Source organism: Canis lupus, chromosome 12 (genome assembly GCF_003254725.2).
Source record: "Canis lupus dingo isolate Sandy chromosome 12, ASM325472v2, whole genome shotgun sequence".
NCBI classification, from domain to species: Eukaryota; Metazoa; Chordata; class Mammalia; order Carnivora; family Canidae; genus Canis; species Canis lupus.
This window is the reverse complement of record NC_064254.1, coordinates 23000560-23023379: the sequence shown is the minus strand read 5'-3', so window position 1 is coordinate 23023379 and position 22820 is coordinate 23000560. Positions and strand designations below refer to the sequence as shown.

At 33.7% G+C, this 22820-nt stretch overlaps 1 protein-coding gene across 9 annotated transcripts in view; it reads left to right on the top strand.

Moving 5' to 3' along the window:
- The window catches only part of HMGCLL1 (3-hydroxymethyl-3-methylglutaryl-CoA lyase like 1), a 205208-nt gene that overhangs the window by 84705 nt on the left and 97683 nt on the right, over nucleotides 1-22820 (top strand). For all 9 annotated transcript variants that reach the window (XM_025419080.3, XM_049092198.1, XM_025419082.3 and 6 more), the window contains 2 exons: nucleotides 8678-8741; nucleotides 10501-10689. In XM_025419080.3, the coding sequence (XP_025274865.1) occupies nucleotides 8678-8741; nucleotides 10501-10689 (253 nt within the window). The remainder of the gene's footprint in view (nucleotides 1-8677; nucleotides 8742-10500; nucleotides 10690-22820) is intronic.

The following is a 22820-nucleotide window of genomic DNA, read 5'->3' as shown; positions in this document are numbered from 1 at the left end:
TGTTTAAAGATACAAAATTGTTTTTGTAATTGAAATATACACATATCATGGAAAGCACATACAAGAAAAATTTTAAAGTGTGCAACTCACACTTCAAATAGGAAGGTTTTGTTTTTCAGATGGGAAGGGTTTTTTAGTGTTAAAAGATGGATGTCAACATAAGTTGTATAATATATTTATCTTAGTTTTTCTCTTATAAAGTAGGACAGGTAATGTGTTAAAGCTAATAGAAACCCTAAATCTTCTTGAATATGATTGTTGAACAATTAACATTGTCCCATCAGCAAAAAAACTTCTAGCCATGCTACAAACTTAAAAAATTTGCCAGGCCTTGGTAGGGAGGTCACAGAGTGCAAGTTGGATGAGAAGTGACCCACAGTCTAATGCAATCAGCAGAGTATATTGGAAACTTGCTATAGAGCTCAACAATACACAAATTTATGTTTTCCACTGCAGATTTTGCTCCTTTGGAGCACAACTCAGATTTTCTTCAACACTGTTCATTTTTAGAAATATACCTTTCTGGATGTGAGTTCGTTATTTGTGCAGTTGAGAATTATCTTTCTCCTCCCCCAAACTTTTATAGAGTTTAAATTAATTTTTACTAACAGTCAAGATTTTATATGCTCATTATTAAAAGTCATAGGTCATTAGTAATCATTTAAGAGTCATGCTCAACTAGTGGAAACCAAAGTAGATGCTTCAGCATGTCTTACTATGGCAACATGGCAACAGCTGCATCAACATGTACTTGATCACCATCCAGAAAATTTATGTCATCAGCTGTCAGATTTAAAGGCCATAAGGCAATACACATTTTATAAATGCTCACTAAAACAGTTTAAATTTTTATAAAAATAGGTAACTTTCATAGGGTCTAAATAGCAGCTTTTGCTAAAGTTATAAAGGCTATTGTTGAATTCCCCCCTCCCTGAAACACACATATACACATGCGTGTGTACACATTTTTTACATGTGCTCAGGACTTTACATAACATCTGGGACACATTGGGAAAACATACCATGCTAAATCATTGACATAAAATGCAAAGTCAGCTAACTACTGCTGAATATACATTATATATGAATGAGCAATGAAATGTCTACATTTTAGACTTCAGCTTTTAAATGTGTAATTCATATGATATATGTTCAAAATGTGTAGGTTATTTTTCTATTATCTAAATTTTTAAAAAGTTAAAAAGGCAAAGAAAAATGTCCGTGATAAAGGTAATTGTTTTCTCTATTTTTATCAATGCATTTGTTGAAATAATTATCTCTTGGTTTGTCAAGATCCTTTCAAAATTGAAATGCCTCAAGATATGACGTAGTACCCTAATATGTAAGTCATTTAGTTTTATTCCTTCTTGTCTAAGTATCAACTTACCTTGAATGAAGTCACAAGAATCACATACTCACTTTCTCTGTGATAATATTAGTTTTAAAAAAGGAAATTATCACTAAGGAGCTATTATTAATTTTACTATTAAAATGCTTATACATATATTACAAATTCACAAAGTCAGCAGTTGTGTGTATCAAAGCAAAACTTTTTTACGTAATTACATCTTAGGCCTCTCCTATAAAATCGCTTAAAATGAGTTGATCCATGATTATTCTGAAAGTCTGAGCCTACTGAAAGTTGATAGAATTGTATTTGTAACATTTTTTTCCTAGAAGTCAAACAAAATTATCCATCCATTGTTAAAAAAAATTACACAATTCAAAATTATTTAACTGTGAACTGTGCTGAATTTTTTAAATTCCAGAAAAGAAAAAGGTGCAAAATAATGAGAACAAAGAGTAAAGGACAAATTAGTAGTTAAATGAATATAGATAATTGTATATTATCTATATGTTTATTTTGGAGAGAAAAACAAAAGCAATTTTAGGAAGTGATAATGTTTTACTTTTCAAGTTAATGGTTCTGTTTTCTTTGGGTAAATAGTAGTGGAATCACTGGATGGTATAAAATTACTATTTAATTTTTGAGGAACCTCCACTTTGTTTTCCACAGTGCCTGCCAATTTACATTCCCACCAATGCACAAGGGTACTTTTTTTTTCTACATCAGTGCTAACACTTGCTATTTCTTAAATCTTTTTGATATTAGTTATTCCGAAAGGTATGAGATGATAGATAAGTCCTTGTGGTTTGATTTACATTTCCAATATGATTCATGACGTTGAACATCTTTTCATTGTCTCTTGGTCATATATCTTTTTTGGAAAGGTGTATTCAAGTCCTTTCCCCATTTTTTAATTGGATTATTATTATTTTTTTTACATTGAGTTGTGTAAGTTCTTTATATATTTTGGATATTAGCTCCTTATCCATTATATCATTTGCAAAAATTTCCCCCCATTTTATAGGTTGCCTTTTTATTTTGTTGATGGCTTCCTTCAGTGTGCAAAAGCTTTTTGTGTCGGTAGAATCTCAATAGTTCATTTTTACTTTTTTTTTTTTTACAGTGCATATTTTTTTGCATCTCTTGTTCTTAGTGCCTACTTTCTTATCCAAGACCAATAAAAATCCAATCTGGCTTCAAGACTTTTTTTAAAAAAGATTATTTATTTATTTATTCAGAGAGAGAGACAGAGGGAGAAGCAGGCTCCATGCAGGAAGCCCGATGTGGGACTCAATCCCAGGTCTCCAGGATCACACCCCAGGCTGTAGGCGGCACTAAACCGCTATGCCACTGGGGCTGTCTTGGCTGGAGGACTTCTGAATAAGATTATATAAGTGTATCACTGACCAACTTCTTTGATGAAACCCTCTTGATGTTAGGAAATTATTGTGCTTAATGATTTTTTGACTAGCTGCTAGCTCTGTATAATTTCTAGGCTCTAAAATGGCAATCTTTCTAACTGCTGTGAAGTAAGGGCACTTCTTTCTCCTCAAAGTCGTCATTTTTCACTGGTTTTCCCTTTGAGAGAGAATTTTAACACAAACCCATTTATTCAAGAACTTGCATCCTGCTTATTTGTTAGCCAAACCATTTTGCCCATGTTGTATTTCTCATTCTTTCTTTGTCAAAATACATGTTGTTACAGATTCTGATCCTGATCCTGAAGGTAGTAGCAATATTATTGAGTGTGATAGTGAGCTTCCCAAGTTTCAATTTTTTAAATACACAGTGACCAGCAGTTAGTGTTTCTCATAACTAATGTAGCAAATAACTTCCATTGGATGATCTACCCCAATGGAATTCAGTTGCATGTATAGCATCATCTTCTAAGTGGACAGTTTATTGGTCAAGTTCCTTTCCAGCCTCTGTTAAACTGAGGCCTTTGTGTTGGCCTGGAAGAAAAATTAGAAGAGCAATTCAAAGCATCATTTACCAAACACGGTACATAAAACTCTAAAAATGAGACATCTGTTAAAGCTATTTTCTGTCATACATATGGTTTGAGGGTTTATACTTTTTTTTTAGCCTTACATATTATTCTGGCACTGCTGTGTATCAGAATAACACATACCCAGCAATAGTTAATATGTGTAAGCTGTATTGGTACAATCATATCTCAACAGCTTTCATACAGAGCCTTTGAGTAAAGAATGTGTTTTTTCATTTCTCATGAAATTAGCATTGTAAAGCAAAAAAGAGCATCTTAGCAGAATTGTTCCTTGAGACTAAGGAACAGTCTTTATTTCTTATATCATCTGAAGCATTAAGTGTTCAACAGGCTCTCAACAATCAACTTTTGGTTGACTTATTAATAATGGAATGTTATTTTGTATTGTTTATAAGTGGATGTACTCTGCATGACTGCATCAAAACAGCTCCTACATTTAAATATCTTAATTATGTTTAATTGACATCACATGTCATCTCCTTGCTCTTGGCATTGCATTTCTCTTCTGAGGATAGCAGTGGTTGATTGTTTCCATTTAAAGTGTTTGCAACATTTATTCCAGGCTTTTCCTCATCCTTTTGGGGTTTTTTGGCAAAATGATTAAAGTATGTAGGATAATTGTGGAAAGGTAGCGTTGGGTAAGGCTTCACTGTAGGTACTTTTTTGACTCAGTTTCACCAGGTAAAGTTGTTAAAGACTTGAATGCCTGTTTCTCTTTTATCATGATTTTGCACAATACCGATAAATGGCCTTAACAAGCACAAATAAAAATAAAACAATTCACATTTCTATCTGCAGAGTTTATTGTAACCCATGCTTTGAATTTTATCATGATGCGCTTCAATATAGTTAGTGAATCCTTTATTATTTTGTCATCCTATATAATGTTTAAAATATTATTCTAAGTCTGAACTCATATGCTATCCTCTCTGGCTACAGGATTTAGAACATTAATGGTCTGAATGAGGCTATCCATTTAGAGTAAAGATTAGGAATTTTGTAGAAAATTATTCAGATGATGAAAATGGGACCTTAATACATATGTGCATTAGTTCATTCAAGAAATATTGACTGTTTTATGTAATGTACTGTCTAATGATACTGTGTGGAATATGAAAATGAAAAAGTGGCCAAACTTTGAAGAGTTTCCAGCAGACTGAAGAATAATATTATATATAAATATTATTATATTGTCAAAAAACCAAATACATTAAGAAAAATATCTTATTCAGGTTTAAAGTAATACTGTACTAAATTTCTCTGGTTGTTAATTACGTTGGAGAAACGTAATGCAGAAGGTGTCAATAAAATGAAGTCATTAAAGATAGGTAAATATATGGAAGCATAATCAGAAATAATGGCCTTTTCAGGTGGGGCAGGAAATCTACAAAGAACAAAGGCATAGTGAAGAGAAATCTCAAGAAATGTTTAAGTAACAGGAAAAGGTTTACTTTCATTGGAATGGGAGTTTTTGAAGCTGTGTAATGGGAAAGAGGTAGTAAGTTATGCTGAAGTTTCACAAATTGCTAAACTTGAATACCAAACTTATTTGGTAGACAATGAAAGGCAACTAAAGATTTTCAGAGTATAAACCTATGTAATTAGATCTATGCTGTAGTCATATTATTTTGTCAGTAGTTACTAGTGTACAAATGAGTGGAGTGACACCAGAGGCAAGGAAATCCCTTAGGAGATGTATGCAGCTGTCCTGAAGAAAATACTCAGGGACCATTCTGTACTCTTTGGGTGGGGGGGGTGGCACTACAAGCGGTCACATGCTAGCTGGAGCCGAAGAACCAACCAACCCAGTTACTGAATATGTTCTCAAATATCAGCTTTAAGTGATTTGGCAGAACAGATTCTGAAAATTGCTATTATTTTTTTTTAATGGCAAATGCAGGGGAAACAGGAATGAGCACCATTTTGGACAGAGTAAACTTAATATGGCATGTGAATGTGTCAGGAAATCAGTTTGTAATGTTCGTGAGATTTGGAGTTATTCCTGGAATTATCTATCTATGTGATGATGAAAGCCAGAGACTATGGGGGACTGAGTTGATGCAGAGGCTCCCTTTTGTTCCCATTACTAACACATAAATATAACCACTTTTAAAACATATAGCCAAACTCAGAAAAGAAAGTCCTCAGATTTCATCAAAGAAAGTGTGGTAAGCATGCAGGTTGATGCCACTAGCATATGGGGTATCTATTTCAGATGTAACTCCTAGTGTCTTGAAAATGAAATTTTAATGTCTATAAGAGGAAAAGATAGATACTCTACTAAAGTATAGATTTGAAAGTGATTATTCTTGGAGCTAGGAATCACCTCCTTGCAAATGCAAAGTCAGTAGAACTTGTGGAGTATTCTGAAAAACCAAATTAAGTAATTCAAATAGAAATTTGTCCAAGAACTGGTAAAGTCCACAGGGAAAGGGTAAAAAGAAGTCAGATCTTGTTTACAGAAACATTTGAATAACTCAAGACTCTCATGGAACACCTACAGAAACTAAAATAACTATAAAAAGTCACAGTAAAAATTATATACCACATGATGATACAAAGTACCCTAAGAAAAAAGCAAAAAGAAAAAGCAGGAAAACTTTAACAGAAAAGAAGGAAATAGAAGAATCTGAATAGAAGATGATAAAATAACCCTTCAAAATATAGAGGCAAAGGAAGAACATAGAAGAACAAATCTTTACAAAAAATAATGAAGCTTTTGCATAAAGAAACTTTTCTTGAAATGAAAAATACATTTATTAAATAAAAATGACGATTGCATTGAGCAGCAGATCACAAAAAGTTGAAATGGGTATCAGTGACTGGAAGTAGGATTTAAGGAAATTGCAATAATAAAACAGAAAATTTTAATAGAACTTTTAAAAGTGAGGTTAAGAGCAAATGCCTAAGAAAATTTTCAGAAAGAGAAAAAAGGGAAATTAGATATGAGAGGCTTGATTAACCACTACCTTGAGGATTTTCTAGATTTGAAGAAAAACATCAATGTAAATATTAAAGAAGTATAACAAGTCCTGACATTCTCATGGTAAAATGTAGAATATTAGATATAAACAGAGACTCCTAAGGGTAATAGAGAACAAATTACTATAAAATTGGTATAAGGCATTACCATTAGATAGCAAAATTCTCATCAGCAAAACTGAGACCAGAGATGGTAAAATATGTTTAAAATGGCAGAATGACTGTTAACCTAGAATTTTATACCTAGCCAAACTACTATACAGTAGTGAGGGTGAGATAAAATCATTTGCTGACAAAATGGTCTGCAAGACTCAGCCATTACTGAAAGAAATATCGAAGGATGTAGTTCTATAAAAAAATATGTTAAGCCAAAAGTAAGAAACTGGATAAAAAAAAGAAAAGAAAAAAGAAATGGAGAGGTTATAGTATGGGGTTTCAGCAGAGTATGAAATAATTTCAGATATGTCTGTGAGAAATTTAACCACCAGCCAATCAAAAATAGATAAAAGGGGCTATGGCATAGTAGTGAGGAGATTCTTTAGACTAGATACTCTCAAATCTATTTATTATCCCTAGTTACCCAAGGGATTACAGGGAAAACTTGAGTGAATGAAAATGCATGTGGACAAAGTTAAAGTCACAGCACAAAGTGATATCATTCCCAGATAAGTTGGGAATGAGAAGTTTGTTTGCTTTTATTGTTTTGCACTTGTTTTTTTAGGATTTTTTTTTTCATTTTTAGGGAAATAACATGTAAATACATGGCTTTAATTTTCTATTTAATCACATCTAGATATTTTGGGTTTAGAAAAAAGGTGATTATACAGACGTGTACACACAGACACACACACACACACACACAATTTATCTATGATCATTGTATCCAAATTGAAAATATGTGTTCTACCAACCTCAGCCATCTTTTCCAAGTGTTAGATATACGTAACATTTCCTTTCCACTTGTGTTGATTAAATTTATATAGATTAGTCAAACAAAATTATAGTAACTATTAGAGCAGAGAAATAGATTTCCTCTCCAGCATAACTTCTAAATTTTAATTGAATTAGCCTCTTTACTCCTCTGTCCTCATTACGCTACCTCCTAATTTATTAAATTGATTATTTTAATTTCAAAATAAAACTTTTATTCACATTTTGATACTTTTGAAATTAGATTACATGTTGGAATCAATAGGTATGGGTTGAATCATTGAATATATAGTTTATTTTTTTACTCCAAAATCTTTTATGAAATTCATAGCGTATCTTATAATGGACAGCATCTTAGAATAATGGAAATACAGTCTTATGGTCTGTCTTGTTTTGTCTCCACTTTTCCTCTGACAACCACTTCCAGAGTTCTCTAAGAGTTAACATTTCTGGAAAACTACTCTGATCTTGTCAGTACATTACCTAATAATTTTGAGTGATCTCAAAGTTCAGACTCCTTGGCGTGGCATTCAAGGGCCTTATTATCTAAAGCCTGTGATATTCTGGCTCAGAGAATTGGATCTCCAGCCTCATTTCCTACCACCCCTCTCTCATGTGAATTGCTTCATCCCTGACAATCAACCACATGATGCATTATTTTAATACAAGTGTTGTAAAATCTCCGAGGAAAGTTTAATAAAATGAGATTGGTGTTGAACTGAAAATAGCTAAAACAGGCTTTTTCTAAAGCTTAATACTTTAAGATGGAAAAGTAGCATTATTTCAGGAAAGGCTTGACTTTTTTATTAAATTGTCGAAGAAGCTTATGGAATATCTTTATTTGGAGTCTTTTAAACATAGACTAAAACTCTTCTGTTTGGGATGATTTAGGTATACCCATGAGAGATAAACAAGATGAACTTTGAGGCTGTGGCCAGGTTTAGGAGTTTGGGGGTGATTAATGACTGTATCTAAATGAGGCCAAAAGATCCAGATGGGAGTGAAGAGAAATTCAGTTAGTCATCTACATGTTATCTCTCTGATTCCAGAGACCTGGATATTTGACAGTTGGATGTATGTACTTATTTAAATAAAACTATGTAGTTTGGTGGTATTTTTTGCTTTGAATGTTCATGTGTTACTATAGTATAAAAAACTCCACAAGATAAACATCTGTTATATTATTCTCTTCAGCCATCAAATAACATACATCAAATTGTAATTACTAGATAAAAATGTGAGTTAAATTGAAAATATTCCAAAATGGCTTTTATTAGTTCTGAGAATAATGGATTAGTGTAAAATACATTTTGATGACTTTTTATCAATTTCTTTATTTTTATAAAATGAAAACAGAAATGATTTATCCATCATCTATATATTTATATGACTCTGTGTTTTAAACTTAGGTATGTGTCTTGTGCCCTGGGCTGTCCATATGAAGGAAACATCACACCACAAAAAGTGACAGAAGTAAGATACCCCTGGTTTCCTAGTTCTTAGTAAAATGATGTATATTATTTTTAAAAGGGGACTATTTTCCTTACTGTTATTGCATCTGCACAGCAAAATTCAAGAAGAACCATGAAATGGAAGACAAGTTTGATCAAGTTATTAACTAATTAACTGTTTATAGCTCTTGAAAAAGTTAAGTAACATTTGAGTCTTATCATTTGGGTGCTCAAGGTAAAAGAATAAAAACACCTGTTTCATTTTTTCCTGGGTAGAACTCAGGGAGCGACCTTTCCACGGTCCATCAGAATGTGAGGGCACTTGCTGCACACACACTTAAACTTCACTTTGGTTGCCCAGCTAAGGTCCCCTTGTTTTCGTCCTGCACACTTTGGCACTTGTGTCAGAGTATACACCACTTTTGCTGGACACTGTTTCTGTGACCTTGAGATCCTATAGCTCTTACTGCTGAGATTCAAGTTGTTTTTATTAGCAGTTGTGCGGGAAATTGATTATAGTCACTAAAGACCTGCTTATTGACATTCACTTTCTATTTCCTTCTCCTACTTATTAATTGATACCAATGAATACAAGATACTCAGTCTTTGAGACTATAATAGGCTCTGCAGAACTCATTTGTATATGAAATATTAATTTGCATCTGTTGTTCTTTTCATATATTTTGTAATGTGGTACTGAAGTAGTGAAGATTGCATTGTTAGAAATATCAGAATTTAGGAAGGATAAACTTTCAGTTTGGCTAAAGCCATTCCTCTTTTGTACTTTCATTTGAACTTTTGAAATTTACTGTAGATTTTTTTTTCAAATGACTGCTATCCCATAGTCTATTTTGTAAGAGAGACCTTTGCACACAGAGGTCTATAGTATAAAATAAAGAAGCTTCAATGTTGTAGTCCTTCACCTGCATGGGACCCTTCTAAGACTTTGTTAATAATTTACATTCATAATTGCATATACTTTTCTTAACACTTCCAACATGTCCTTACTAGCATCATCATTAGTGTAATTCTAAAAACATTAATAATGCTTAGAAAGAAAATATGCTAAGTAAGAGTGTTTGTTGCCTATATTTTACAGAAGAGAGACCAGAGCTTTAAAGGGTAATTCTACCCAGTATCACATTACTAGCATGAGTGGCAGCTGAGATTTAAATCCAGGCTTGTCTGATTCCAGAACTCATGTCTTTGTTAACATACCATGCTTCCTCCTTGCAAAGTCCTATTGCTCTTTCAAAGGGACATTAGTAACCTAGCTTAAAGGGAACTTACAGTTTACTTTGCACAAGTACATCCATTTATGAGCCAGAAAAAATAAGTTAGAAATATATAGTAACTACCAATCACAGAAATACTTATTTACAGAGCTGGAATTAGTATTGATATCTCTTGAACTCTAAGAGCACCTTGAGAAATACTACTTCCAAAGTAAATTTGTAATGCTTCTGTTTGATTAAAGGGTTGAGAAAGGAAGCCTCTCATAATTGAAATTGTAGCTTATAATTTCATAACTGAACAGTGTAGATAGTTATGACTCTAAGGCAAACTTTAGAAAAAATATAGTCATATCTTTGTAACTTTTATATAATACTTAGGATTTAATAAACAAGGAAAAAAGACCAGAAAACTAAAATATAAGGTTTTCCATGAATACAAAACTAATCTTAGTTGTGACTTTTACTTCTAGGTTATTGCTAAGAAATAACAGGGTTTGAATCTGTTCATTTCCATTGTTTTTACTAACTCCCAACTTTTCCTGACAGGTATCTAAGAAACTGTATGGCATGGGCTGTTATGAGATTTCTCTCGGAGACACCACTGGAGTGGGAACTCCAGGAAGCATGAAGAGAATGTTGGAGAGTGTCATGAAGGAAATCCCATCTAGTGCTCTTGCTGTTCATTGCCATGACACATATGGACAAGCCTTAGCAAATATCCTTACGGCCCTTCAGGTATTTTGTGTTATTTGTGTATGTGTATAAAATGGATATCCTTACTTATAAATGTTAAGAGCTTTAGTGGGATAATATTTATAAATTGCTATGAATATAATGTTTAACAGTGTCTACCACATGACAAGCATTCAGGAAATTTCTGTAAATTACACACTTCTTTTTAGGGCAATTATGTCTCCTGTTACTATTAATTTGATTTGATAAAATTTGTTCTTTTTTACTGAAGGGTAGTTGACATACAATATTATACTAGTTTTAGGTGCAACATAGTAATTCAATAATTATGTACATTAAGAAAAGATCACCACAGTAAGTGTAGTTCTTCTTGGTCACCATATAAACTTACAGCAATATGGACTATGTTCCACATGCTTTTCATGATTATGACTTTGTTTTGTAACTGGAAGTTTGTACTTCTTAATACCATTCATCTATTTTATCCATTTCCTCTATCCCCCTTCCTTCTGGCAACCAGTATTTATGAGTCTATTTGTGTTTTTTCTTTGCTTGTTTGTTTTGGTTTTTAAATTCTGCTTATAAGAGAAATCATATAGTATATGTCTTTTCCTGTCTCGCTTGTTTACAGAAATGTATTATTATACACACAGAATTTGTCTTTTTTATCTGGCTTATTTGCAACATCTATGTTGTTGTAAGTGGCAAGATTTCATTTCTTTATATGGCTGAATAATACTGCCTTGTGTATATATGTACCACATCTTCTTTATCCTTTCATCTATTGATGGACATATAAGTTGATTTCAGGGCAGCCCAGGTGGCTCAGCGGTTTAGCGCCGCCTTCAGCCAGGGGGTGTGATCCTGGAGACTCAGGATCGAGTCCCACGTCGGGCTCCTTGCATGGAGCCTGCTTCTCCCTCTGCCTGTGTCTCTGCCTCTCTCTCTCTCCCTCCCTTGTGTCTCTCATGAATTAAAAAAAAAAAAAGTTGATTTCATATCTTGGTTATTGTAAATAATGCTGCCACGGAATGGATAGGTGCCTATATCTTTTTAAATTAGTGGTTTTGTTTTCTTCCAATAAATGCCCAGAAGTTGAAATACTGGGTTGTATGGTATTTCTATTTTTAATTTTCTGAGGAAAGTATATAACTTTTTCCACTGTGGCTGCCCCAATTTACATTTTAACCAACAGTGCACTAGAGTTACTATTTTTCCACATCCTCACTAGCACTTATTATTTCTTGTCTTTTTGATACTAGCCATTCTGACAGGTGTGAGCCAATATTTCATTGTGGTTTTGATTTGTATTTCCCTGATGATGAGTCATACTGAGTATCTTTTCATATGTCTGTTGACCATCTGTATGTCTCCTTTAAAAATATGTGTCTAGGGACACCTGGGTGGCTCAGCAGTTGAGTGTCTGCCTTTGGCTCAGGGTGTGATCCTGGAGTTCCAGGATCGAGCCTCGCATTGGGCTCCCTGCTTGCTTCTCCCTCTGCCTATGTCTCTGCCTCTCTCTCTCTCTCTCTCTCTCTCTCTCTCTTTCTCTCTCTCTCTCTCCATCATGAATAAATAAATAAAATTAAAAATAACAACATAAAAATGCATGTCTATTCAGGTCCCCTTCCTATTTTTAATTGGACTTTTCTTGGTGTTAAATTGTGTAAGTTCTTAATATATTTTGGACGTTATCCCCTTATTGGAAACATCATTTGCAGATACCTTCTCCCATTTGGTAGGATGCCTTTTTGTTTTGTTGGTTTCCTTCACTGCGCAAAAGCTTTTTATGGTGGTGTAATCCTAAAGTTTAATTTTGCTTTTGTTCCCTGTCCCTGAGAAGATGAGTATAGAAAAATATTGCTAAGCCCAGTGTCTAAGAGATTACTGCCTGTGTTTCATATTAAGAGTTTCATGGTTCCTGGCTTCATATTTCTGTTTTTAATCCATTCAAATTTATTTTTGTGCATGGTGTAAGAAAGTGGTCCAGTTCCATTCTTCTGCATGTAGCTGTCCAGTTTTCCTAGCACCATTTATTAAATAGATAGTCTTTTCCCATTGTATATTCTTGACTTCTTCTTTTGAATATTCTGATGTCCTTTGTCACAGATGAACTAACCATCTCTGGGTTTATTTTTGGCTCTCTGTCCTGTTCTTTTGAACTATTTGTTTGTTTCTGTGCCAGAACCATTCTATTTTGATTAGTTTAGCTTTGTAGTATATTTTGGAATCTGGGATTGTGAGACCTCTAGCTTTGTTCTTCTTTCTCAAGATTGTTTTGGCCAATAAAGGTATTTTGTACTTCCCTACCAATTTTACAATTGTTTGTTCTAGTTATGTGAAAAAAAATGCTGTTGGTAGTTTGAAAGGATTGCATTGAATCTGTAGATTATTATGGTTTGTATGAGCATTTTAATGATGTTAATTCTTCCAATCCATGAGCATGATGTAGCTTTCCATTTCTTTTTGTCGTCTTCAATTTCTTTCATCAATGTCCTATGGATTTCAAACCACAAGTCTTTCCTGCTTGGTTAAATTTATTCCTAGGTATTTTATTCTTATTGATGCAGTTGTAAATGAAGATTGGCCTTTTTCATTTTTCTTTCTTTCACTTTGTTATTACTGTCTAGAAATGCAACAGATTTTTCTTTATTAATTTTGTATCCTGCAACATTGCTTAATTCATTTTGTGGTTCTAACAGCATTTTTGGTGTACTCTTTAGAGTCTTATATATAGTATCATGTCATTTGCAAATAGTGAGAGTTATACTTCTTCTATAAAAATTTGAATTTTTTTTTGTCTGATTGCTGAAGCTAACTGGCAAGATTGGATATCCTTGTCTCATTCCTGATCTGAGAGGAAAAGCTTTCTGCTTTTTACCATCAAATATTATAACTGCGTTTGTCATACGTGGCCTTTAATATGTTCCATTTAAACCCACTTTTTTTAAAGAGTTTTTATTAAGTGATGTTGAATTTTGTCAAGTGTTTTATCTGCATCTATTGAGATAAGATTTTTATTCTTCATTTTATTAACGTAGTATATCATGTATATTGATTTGTGAATATTGAATCATCCTTGCATCCCTGTAACAAATCCCCCTTGATTTTGGTTAATTATCCTTAATGTATTATTCATTTTGTTTGATAATATTTTGTTGATGATTTTGCATCTATGTTCATCAGAGACATTAGCATGTAATTTCCTTTTTAAAGAGTGTCTTTGTCTGTTTTTTGTATCATGGTAATGATGGTTTTGTAGAATGAATTAGGAAGCTTTCCTTCCTCTTTAATTTTTTTGGGATAGTTTGAGAAAGATCGATATCAACTCTTCTTAAAATATTTGGTAGAAATAACCTGTGAAGCCATCAGGTTCTGGACTTCTGTTTGTTGGGAATTTTTTGATTTTTGATTCAATTTCATGGATCAGTCTTTTCAGATTTTCCATTTTCCTGTGTCAGTCTTGGAAGAGTATATATTTCTAGGAATTAATCCATTTCTTTTGGGGTGTCCAAATTGAGATGTATAATTTATCATAGTAGTCTCTTATAATTCTTTGTACTCCTGTGGTGTTGGTTGTTATTTCTCTTCATTTGTTTTTGATTTCATTTATGTCCCCTCTCTCTCTCTTTTTTTTTTGTAATGAATCTGGCTTTCAATTTTGTTTACCTTTTCAAAGACCCTGATCTTAATTTCACTGATCTTTTCTACTGTATTTTTAGAATTTATGTCATTTATTTCATTCTGATCTTTATTACTTTCTTCTACTAACTTTGGGGTTTGTTTGTTCTTTTTCTGGGTTCTTTAGGCATAATGTTAGATTGTTGAGATTTTTTCCTGTTTCTTGAGATAGGCCTTTTTCTCTATAAAATTTCCTCCTAGAACTGCTTTTGCTATGCCCCAAAGATTTTGAAGTAATGTGTTTCTGTTTTCATTTGTCTCCATATACTGTTTGATTTGCTATTTAATTTCTTTGGAGACACACTCACTGTTTACAAACATGTTGTTTAGTCTCCACTTGTCTGTTTTTTTTTTTTTTCTTGTAATTTCTAGCTTCTTTCTGTCATGTTTGGGAAAGATCCTTGATATGATGTAAGTCGTCTTAAATTTACTGAGACATGTTTTGTGTCCTAACATGGGATCTCTTCTGAAGAATTTTCCATCTACACTTGAAGGAATGTGTATTCTACTGTTTTGGGATGGAATTTTTGTATATATCTATTAAGTCCATCTGGTCTAATGTATGTTTAAAACAAGCATTTCTTTATTGATTTTCTTCTGGATGATCTACCCATTGATGTAAATGGGGTGTTCAATTTCCCTACTATCATTTAATTACTGTCAATTCCTCCCTTTATGTCTGTTAATAATTTGCTTTATATATTTAGCTGCTTCTGTATTTGGGTGCATAGTTATTTATAATTGTTATATCCTATTGTTGGCTTGATCCTTCTTTCATTATGTAATGTCCATTTTGTCTCCTGTTACAATATTTGTTCTAAAGTCTATTTTGTGTTATGTAATATTGCTGTCCTAACTTTTTTATTTCCATTTTTCATGGTACATCTTTTCCATCCCTTCACTTTTCATCTATATATATCTTTAGGTCTGAAGGTAGTCTCTTATAGGCAGCTATATAGATGGTCTTGCTTTTTTTTAATTCATTCAGTCACCCTATATCTTTTGAATGGGAGCATTTAGGGTATTAACATTTAATTATTGATAGGTTTATATCTATTGCCATTTTGTTAAGTGTTCTTTGGTTGTTTTTGTAGTTCTTTGTTTCTTCTCTTGCTCTCTTCCCTTTTGATTAGTGACTTTCTTTAGTACTGCTTGAATACCTTTGTCTTTAATTTTTGTGTAGGTATTATCAGTCTTTGGACTGTGTTTACCATGAGGTTCATATGTAACATCCTAAGTGTATAACAATTAATACTAAGCTGATGGTGGCTTGAGTTAGAACACATGTAAAAGAACTACATTTTTATTCCTCTTCTCCATGTTTTATGTATATGAGATAGAAAATGTCTATTTTCTCTGTTGTTTTGTGAATCTCTTGATTGATCAATTTACTACCATTGGATGTTTGTATACTTGCTTTTACTAGTGAATGTTTTTCCATTAATAATTTTCTTCTAGTTATTGTCTTTTCCATTTATCACTTTTCATAAAGCTGGTTTAGTGGTGATGAACTTCTTTAACTTTTGTTCATAGGGGAAACTCTTTATCTCTCCTTCAATTTGAATAACCTTGCCATATAGAGCATTCTTAGTTGTACATTTTTTTTCCTTTTAGCACTGAGTATATCACGCCACTCTCTTCTGGCTTGCAAAGTTTTTGCTGAAAAATCAATTGCCTGACAGCCTTATGGAGTTTCCCTTGCATGTAATTAGTTGCATTTCTCTTGGTGCTTTTAAGATTTTTCTCATTATATTTACTTATTCTGTGTCTTGGTGTGGACCTATTTGAATTCATCCTGTTACTGGCTCTTTGTGCTTCCTGGACCTGGCTGTCATTTTCATTCCCCAGCTTAGGGAAATTTTCAATTATTTCTTCAGGTAATTTTTCTGTGCCTTTATCTGTTACTTCTTATTCTGGGATTCCTATAATGTGAATACTAGTACATTTGATGTTGTCTCAGAGTTTCCCTAACCTAAACTTGTTTTTTTGTTTTTTAAACAAAATACCATTTTTGTTGTCTTGGGTACTTTCCATTGCCCTTTCTTCCAGATGCCTGATCCATTCTTTTGCATCTCCTAATCTACTGTTGATAGTGCATTTTTCATTTCAGTTATTTTATTGTTCAGCTTTAACTGGTTCTTTTTTTAAAATTCTTTTGTTGTTGTTGTTATTGTTGAAGTTCTCACTGACTTCATCTACTCTTCTTTCAAGTCCAGTGAGCATCTTTATAATAATCATTTTGAACTCTTTGTCAGGTAGATTACTTAACTCTATTTCATTTAGTTGTGGTTTTTTTTTGTTGTTGTTGTTGTTTTTATTTTTATTTTTATTTTGTTTTTTTGGTTTTTTTTGGAAGCTTTATCTTATTCTTTTGCTTGAAGCATATTCATTACCTTCTAATTTTGTTTGACTTTCTGGTTTGTTACTATGAGTTAGGTGAAACAGCTATCTGTCCCAGTCTTGAAGGGGTGGCCTTATATAGGAACATCCTCTTTGTAGACTGCATGTGTCTGGAAGCTTTGGCTATCTGGCTGGAGTCAGGGTAGAATTGGGTAGGGTGCCTTACACAGGAGGATCATTGGCAGCATGGGTACAGGCAAGAGATATTTTGAGTTGTTTTGTGACCAGGATGCCTTGGCAAAATGACTGGGGCTGCAGTGGGTATATGCTGGGGGTGTCATATTGTATGCTATATGGGAGCATCCTTGGTGGGACAGCTATAGCTGGGGTAGCATTAGTTGGGGGGCTTTGCTGGAGGAGCTATATTATGGGGACTACTAGAGTTGGTGTGGGATCAGGGCTCACTGAGGAAGCAAATTGACTAGAGTGCCTGGGTCCTGCTCTCATCTGAGCTATCATTCTGGAGAGGGAATGGAAACAGTGGTGCTCCCCAACACCCCCAATCCCAGAGAGAGAGCAGGGCAGCAGTTCTCCCATTTGATCGATACTCTAGAATTAGTAAGTAGGCTTCCCTAACTTAAAGTCTAAGGGCCCTTCAAACTACTGCTTTTTTGCCACACTGCAGGTCAAACAAATCTCTGCACAGCCCCAGCCCTATCCTTCCTTCTGCAGTTCATAGGATTGGGGTGAGAATTCCATTGCTACCCTGTCTGCATCTCCCCTGCCTTTCTTCATATGGTTTCTTCATCCTTTGGTGTGCAAAAGCAGTTCATTTTGTCCACAGTTCCTCTACAGGAGGAATTGCTCCATATATAAGTGTAGATTCCATGTTTCTGTGGGAGGAGGCAAGCCCAGAGTCATCTTAAACCACCATCTTGAGTCCCTCAGTCTTTCATTTATTCATTTTAAAGTATTAGTCCTCTTAGGGCTATGTCTGCTTTTACTAACCCTTACATGCTCTCAGCCATAAAATTTAGTAGACTAAAGTATAATAGCATTTTGAGGAGTAAAAAATATAGAGTATTCTATTATGATCATGTAACTAATGCTTTTGTTGATAATTTGGTGCTCTATTAGAGGATATAGTGTTAAAATATTCTACATTTTGTTTAGCATGTTTTTCTGATGTTACAGGCATCCTTTTGGAAGAACCCCTGGTTTTTATCAAGTATATTCTTTTAGAAGACATCTGGAAAGTTAGATGATTGAAAATTACATATTAAATTCTAATTCTAATAACTTTATTATTTGGAATTGTTAACACAATACATACAAAAAGTATTTTAAGGATATGTCTTAAAATTAGTGTTATTTTGTTAAACTCAGCTAAAAATAGGTTTGTGTGATTTTTTTAGAACCCAAGATTTTGACAACTAAAGATAAGACTGACTCAAAACTTTCTTGTGAGGCTGAAAATCAATATGTAAAGCTTTATGTCATAGACTTCAAGAGTACAGTTGTTTGGCAGAAGTTAAAAAACAATGTGAAGATCAAGCCCTACAAAGGGCTTATTTTGACTTTGTAGCATATGTGCACAAATCTTTAGTTATCCTCTGGAATAGGATATGAATGAGAACAGAAAATGATATCCCATGGATTTTTGGGCATGGGAATTTTTACAATTTTCCCTTCCTAGGTATTCTGGTTCCTAAAACAATAGAGAACTAGGTATCACTTCAGGATTCCGTGTTTAGGTACAACTGTAACTTATTAAGTGTTCCTGACCAGCAGGTTCCTGAAGACCTCTGTCTCCCACTGCCCACCCCTCATTTATACATATGAATATTCCTTTTTTCAATTTATTTCTTTCTCTCTTCTCTCCTCCTCCTCTCACTTCTCTCCTTCCCTTCCCCTTCTTTTTGTCATTCCTTTATATGGGTGTATCTTCTATATGGTAACACTTTGAGTAGTATTTAATTTGCATAGCATATTTACTATATAATGAATGACAATTTAGTTATTTGTGATTCGGAGGCATAATGCAAAATATGTGCACCCAAACTTCTGCTTCTGGAAACTTCCTCTTGAAAATGCCAAAATTCAAAATCCTTCTGATACCCTATTATAATTTTAATGGTTAACAATGCTTATTTGAGGAAATGACGTTTAAAATTAGATATAAAGCATGACAACTAACCCATAAATGTGTGTGCATGCACATGCACATGCCAGTGTGTGAAAAGAGAAGTTCAAGCAGATGAAACACCACTTGGGCAAAAGGCATTGTGAGAGAGGAGAATTATGTCCTAGGAACTAAAAGAAGTCAAATATATTCAGAAAAGAAGCTAAGCTTTTTGACATATGGTGAATTAGCTGAATTGGAAAGAGATGAGGACCAAGATTTGGGGGCATTTTCTCATCCTGCAACAGCCATATAAATGGTCAGGAAAAAAACCCAGGCCCAAACAAGATGGGGAACATGGATGAGAACCTGTATGAGGTGGAGACCCCTCCAAAAATTCCAGGCCCTCAAAGGGAAAACCAGCAAAAATTCACCTCACAAGGGGAGAAAGCAAGAGTATTCATTATGGCTTTGGCTATGTATAGAGGTAAAACACCTAGTCTCTCTTTATACTTCATAACAACCTTTTGTCAGCCCCTCATGTAGATGCAGGGTTCAAATTCATATCACCTGCAGAATGAAAGACTCAGGGAGATAAATTATTTTTGAGTGGTTGTGGAGTAGTGGCATCTTCAGATGCCAGGAATCATATAACTATTTTTTGAAAGAACACACCTTTAACATAAGATGAGCTATTTGGGGTATGTATGTATGCGTTGTGTGTTAGAGAAGGGAAGGGACAAAGGGGTGGGTATTCTTGTCAATTCATGTGGCAGTTAGTAGAAAATGTATCTACAGTTGCCTATAACTGTGTTTTCTGTTCTTGTACTGTGTGCACTGGCATCAGGTATAATGGGAGGTGGGACAGCAGAATGGAGGCAGGGGGCCCGGGAAAGCAGTAGTGTACTTAGTAGTGTACTTCCAGCTCGTCTTTACATTGCCCCAGAGCGTAATTTGTAGTCACCATATAAATAGGTAGAAAAGAGGTAACAGTGGCTTTACATGATGTAAAGCAGGAAGGCTAGTTTAAGTGAACAAGTGAAGAAGTGACCAAAAAGCAGAGGCCTGCTGAGGAAGCTAAAAGTTGTTCCTAAGTTCTTTGGTCTTTTTTGTCACCCCCTTTTGTATAGTTTTGAAAGTCAGTGACAACATCAGAAAGAAATACTGCTGCTTTCTCTGAAACTGAGTGTAGCTGGGACAATCTTTAATGTTTTGAAACTTGTATGTTCATAAACCTAGCTGGATATGGCACTGGATTGTCCCTGCAAATGCACATGTACTAATCCCCAGCAACACTGAATAGACTGAATTCTCCAGGGTCCTTCTCCTTTTCTAGTCTCCCATCCCCTCCCCAATAACAACGGCCACAACAACAAAATAACCAGTTTTACCTTTAGTGGAGGAAAAAAGAAATGTCTTGGAAAAAATGGCTGGTGTTTAAATAGAGGGGAAATCAGAGAAAGTTCCGCTTCGTCATGGACAGAGCTAACCTTGGCTTTGGGAAGCAGTGGCCATACTTCATTTTTTAAAATGGAATCTTTGAAGTGGCTTCTAGTAAAATTGGTGGTGGATGTGGTGTGGATATCATTTGCTTTAATTTAGGGCTTGAGAAACAGTTTACAGCGCTCTAAACTGGAAGTTAATATTAAGTCAAGGAGACATATAATAAGTGGAAACTTGGCCACAATGGTAGGAAACAAATGAGAGTTATAAATGGAACATCCCCCCTCAGTCTGGAAAGCACATACTAATCGTGTAGTAGAGATCTTTCTTGGGCTCCCAGGTTTTGTATGTTTTTATTATATGGCTTATTCAACTGTACGTAATTGTATGGAAGTCAAGAATTCCTAATTATCAGATATTTAATGTAGAGAAATAATTTTGAGACTATAGCTTTAAGTGTAGGATATTTATAACCACTCAAAACTGAAAGAGCAAGAAAAGGAGGTGACAAAACATACATCTTAGTAATGGAAGAAATGTACATGAAGCAATATACTTACTTAATTTTTTATGTAAGAAATTGAGTTTCACCCTTCTCATGTTCCCAAGTTACCTGAGTAAAACACTAGTGAACAAATCATTTCATCTGTTTAATACCAGACAATTGCATAACTTATTTTTTTACTCAAATGATTTGTCTTCATAACCAGGTAAAAATGGAGTAAAACAAATATCCAGTACCACAAATCACAGTACATGTTGATTGATAGGATGGGGACAAAACAAAATAGGCAATATTTAGCTTTCTCCTCAAGAAAGCTACTTTGTGACTTTTTTTCTTTCTTAAGTTTAACAGACTTAGTTTTTGTGCCTTTCTTAATAACGTTTTCCATATGTTTAGTATTCTCTGTTAGAAAAGCCAAATTATTTTCCTAATGTTTTATATCAAAGCATTCATTTTTATATTGCCTCTTACTAAACCATACTTAAATGCTACCAAACAGCAAATGTTTTTATGTAATTTATTTTTGAGGTTCACAAGGAGGATTTTTCAAAATTCCGTTCACTAGTCAGAGTTGTCTCCATTCTCAGTTCTGCATCTGTAGAATGCATACAATGATGTCTCCCTCCTTAAATTATGCAAAATTGAAATGAGATATAGAGTTCCTAGAATGATTGACTTGGTAACACTGCATTTAGTACTATTATTACAGTCATTACAATTAAAACTACTAATGACAGTAATAATAACTTATTACTCCATTTATTTGTGAGTAGACCCAGGAGATATAAAGAGTTTACATGCATTAGATGTTGTTCATTATTTTTAACATCAATAAAGATCTAAATAGAAATCAATGAGCATGAAAGAAAACAAAAAGGTGAAAATTGGATGCCCTTAGAGAAGTTTTACCAAACATATCAATATAATCAATATTTATCAGACACTTGTAGATGTTAGATTCAGATGTTAAAGTCTGAGCAGTACTGCTGTAAAGAAGATTGTTTTAGTCTAACTTTGTATTTTCAAAACTTTATGACTGTAATTTTTTTCTACGCAATTAACTTTCTCCAGCATGGTATTATGTTGGAAAATCCTCTTACTGTAAAGTGGGATAATGTGTAAATTATAAAAAAAAAAAAAACAAAAAAAAAAGTGAGAGAGAAAAGAGGACAAGAAGTTCAGCAGAAATTTAGTATTGTCCAGATTTCAGGTGTGTACTACTGGGGCTCCTGAGCCATAAAAGTCTTTGTGAAAAAAATGAAAAGTACCTTTCTGTTTTTTATCAAGTGTTTGGATTACTTGCTTATATCAGTGATGAAAAACAATCGAATATTTGAATAACGTTGCTTTCTTTGATTTATCTCCAATATCCTTTTATTAAATAAACTTCTCTCTGATTTTAGCAATAAGTGATCAGTTTTTTGTTTTCAGAGATAATAGTTTTTACTGATTTCAACAAATGCACAGGTTTTTAAAAGAGGTAGAAAAGCTTCTTAGTTAGGTGGCATTTTAAACTGGCATTCAATTAATTAGCATATAAAAATACATGAAATTCTATTGTCATATGCTAAAAATTAAAGTTTTTAATCTTTATACAATGGATTATGCTTAGATCATAAGGTTGAAGCTTACTCAAAAGGAGAGCATGTCCAAAAATGCTATGCCTCTCCCATAGCAATGCATCCATACTGATTAAATAGGAAAATGTTATAAAAATTATAAGGTTTTTTTTTTTTTTTTCCAACATAGAGAAGGTTCTATGAGAACCTGAATGCTGAATTCATCAGAATATTTTGTTTTCTCTTTAATTGTGGTTTAATTATGCAAAAAAAAAAAGAAAAACAAAACAAAACCTTGTTTTCCCAACTATAATCAGAACCTTTATTTTATAGTTGATTGACCCTCTGGGATAAAGGGATATATATATGGGGAAGACTATTTACACCTTGTGATCTCTATTCCCACCAGTCAGAGCTTTCAGGATCCAGGAAAATCCCTAATACATATTAAACAAACCATCTTTTTTGGAGTAGGTTGGAGATGCAGTCCTGGAGATCAAATGTGAACAGAAAAATAGAATCA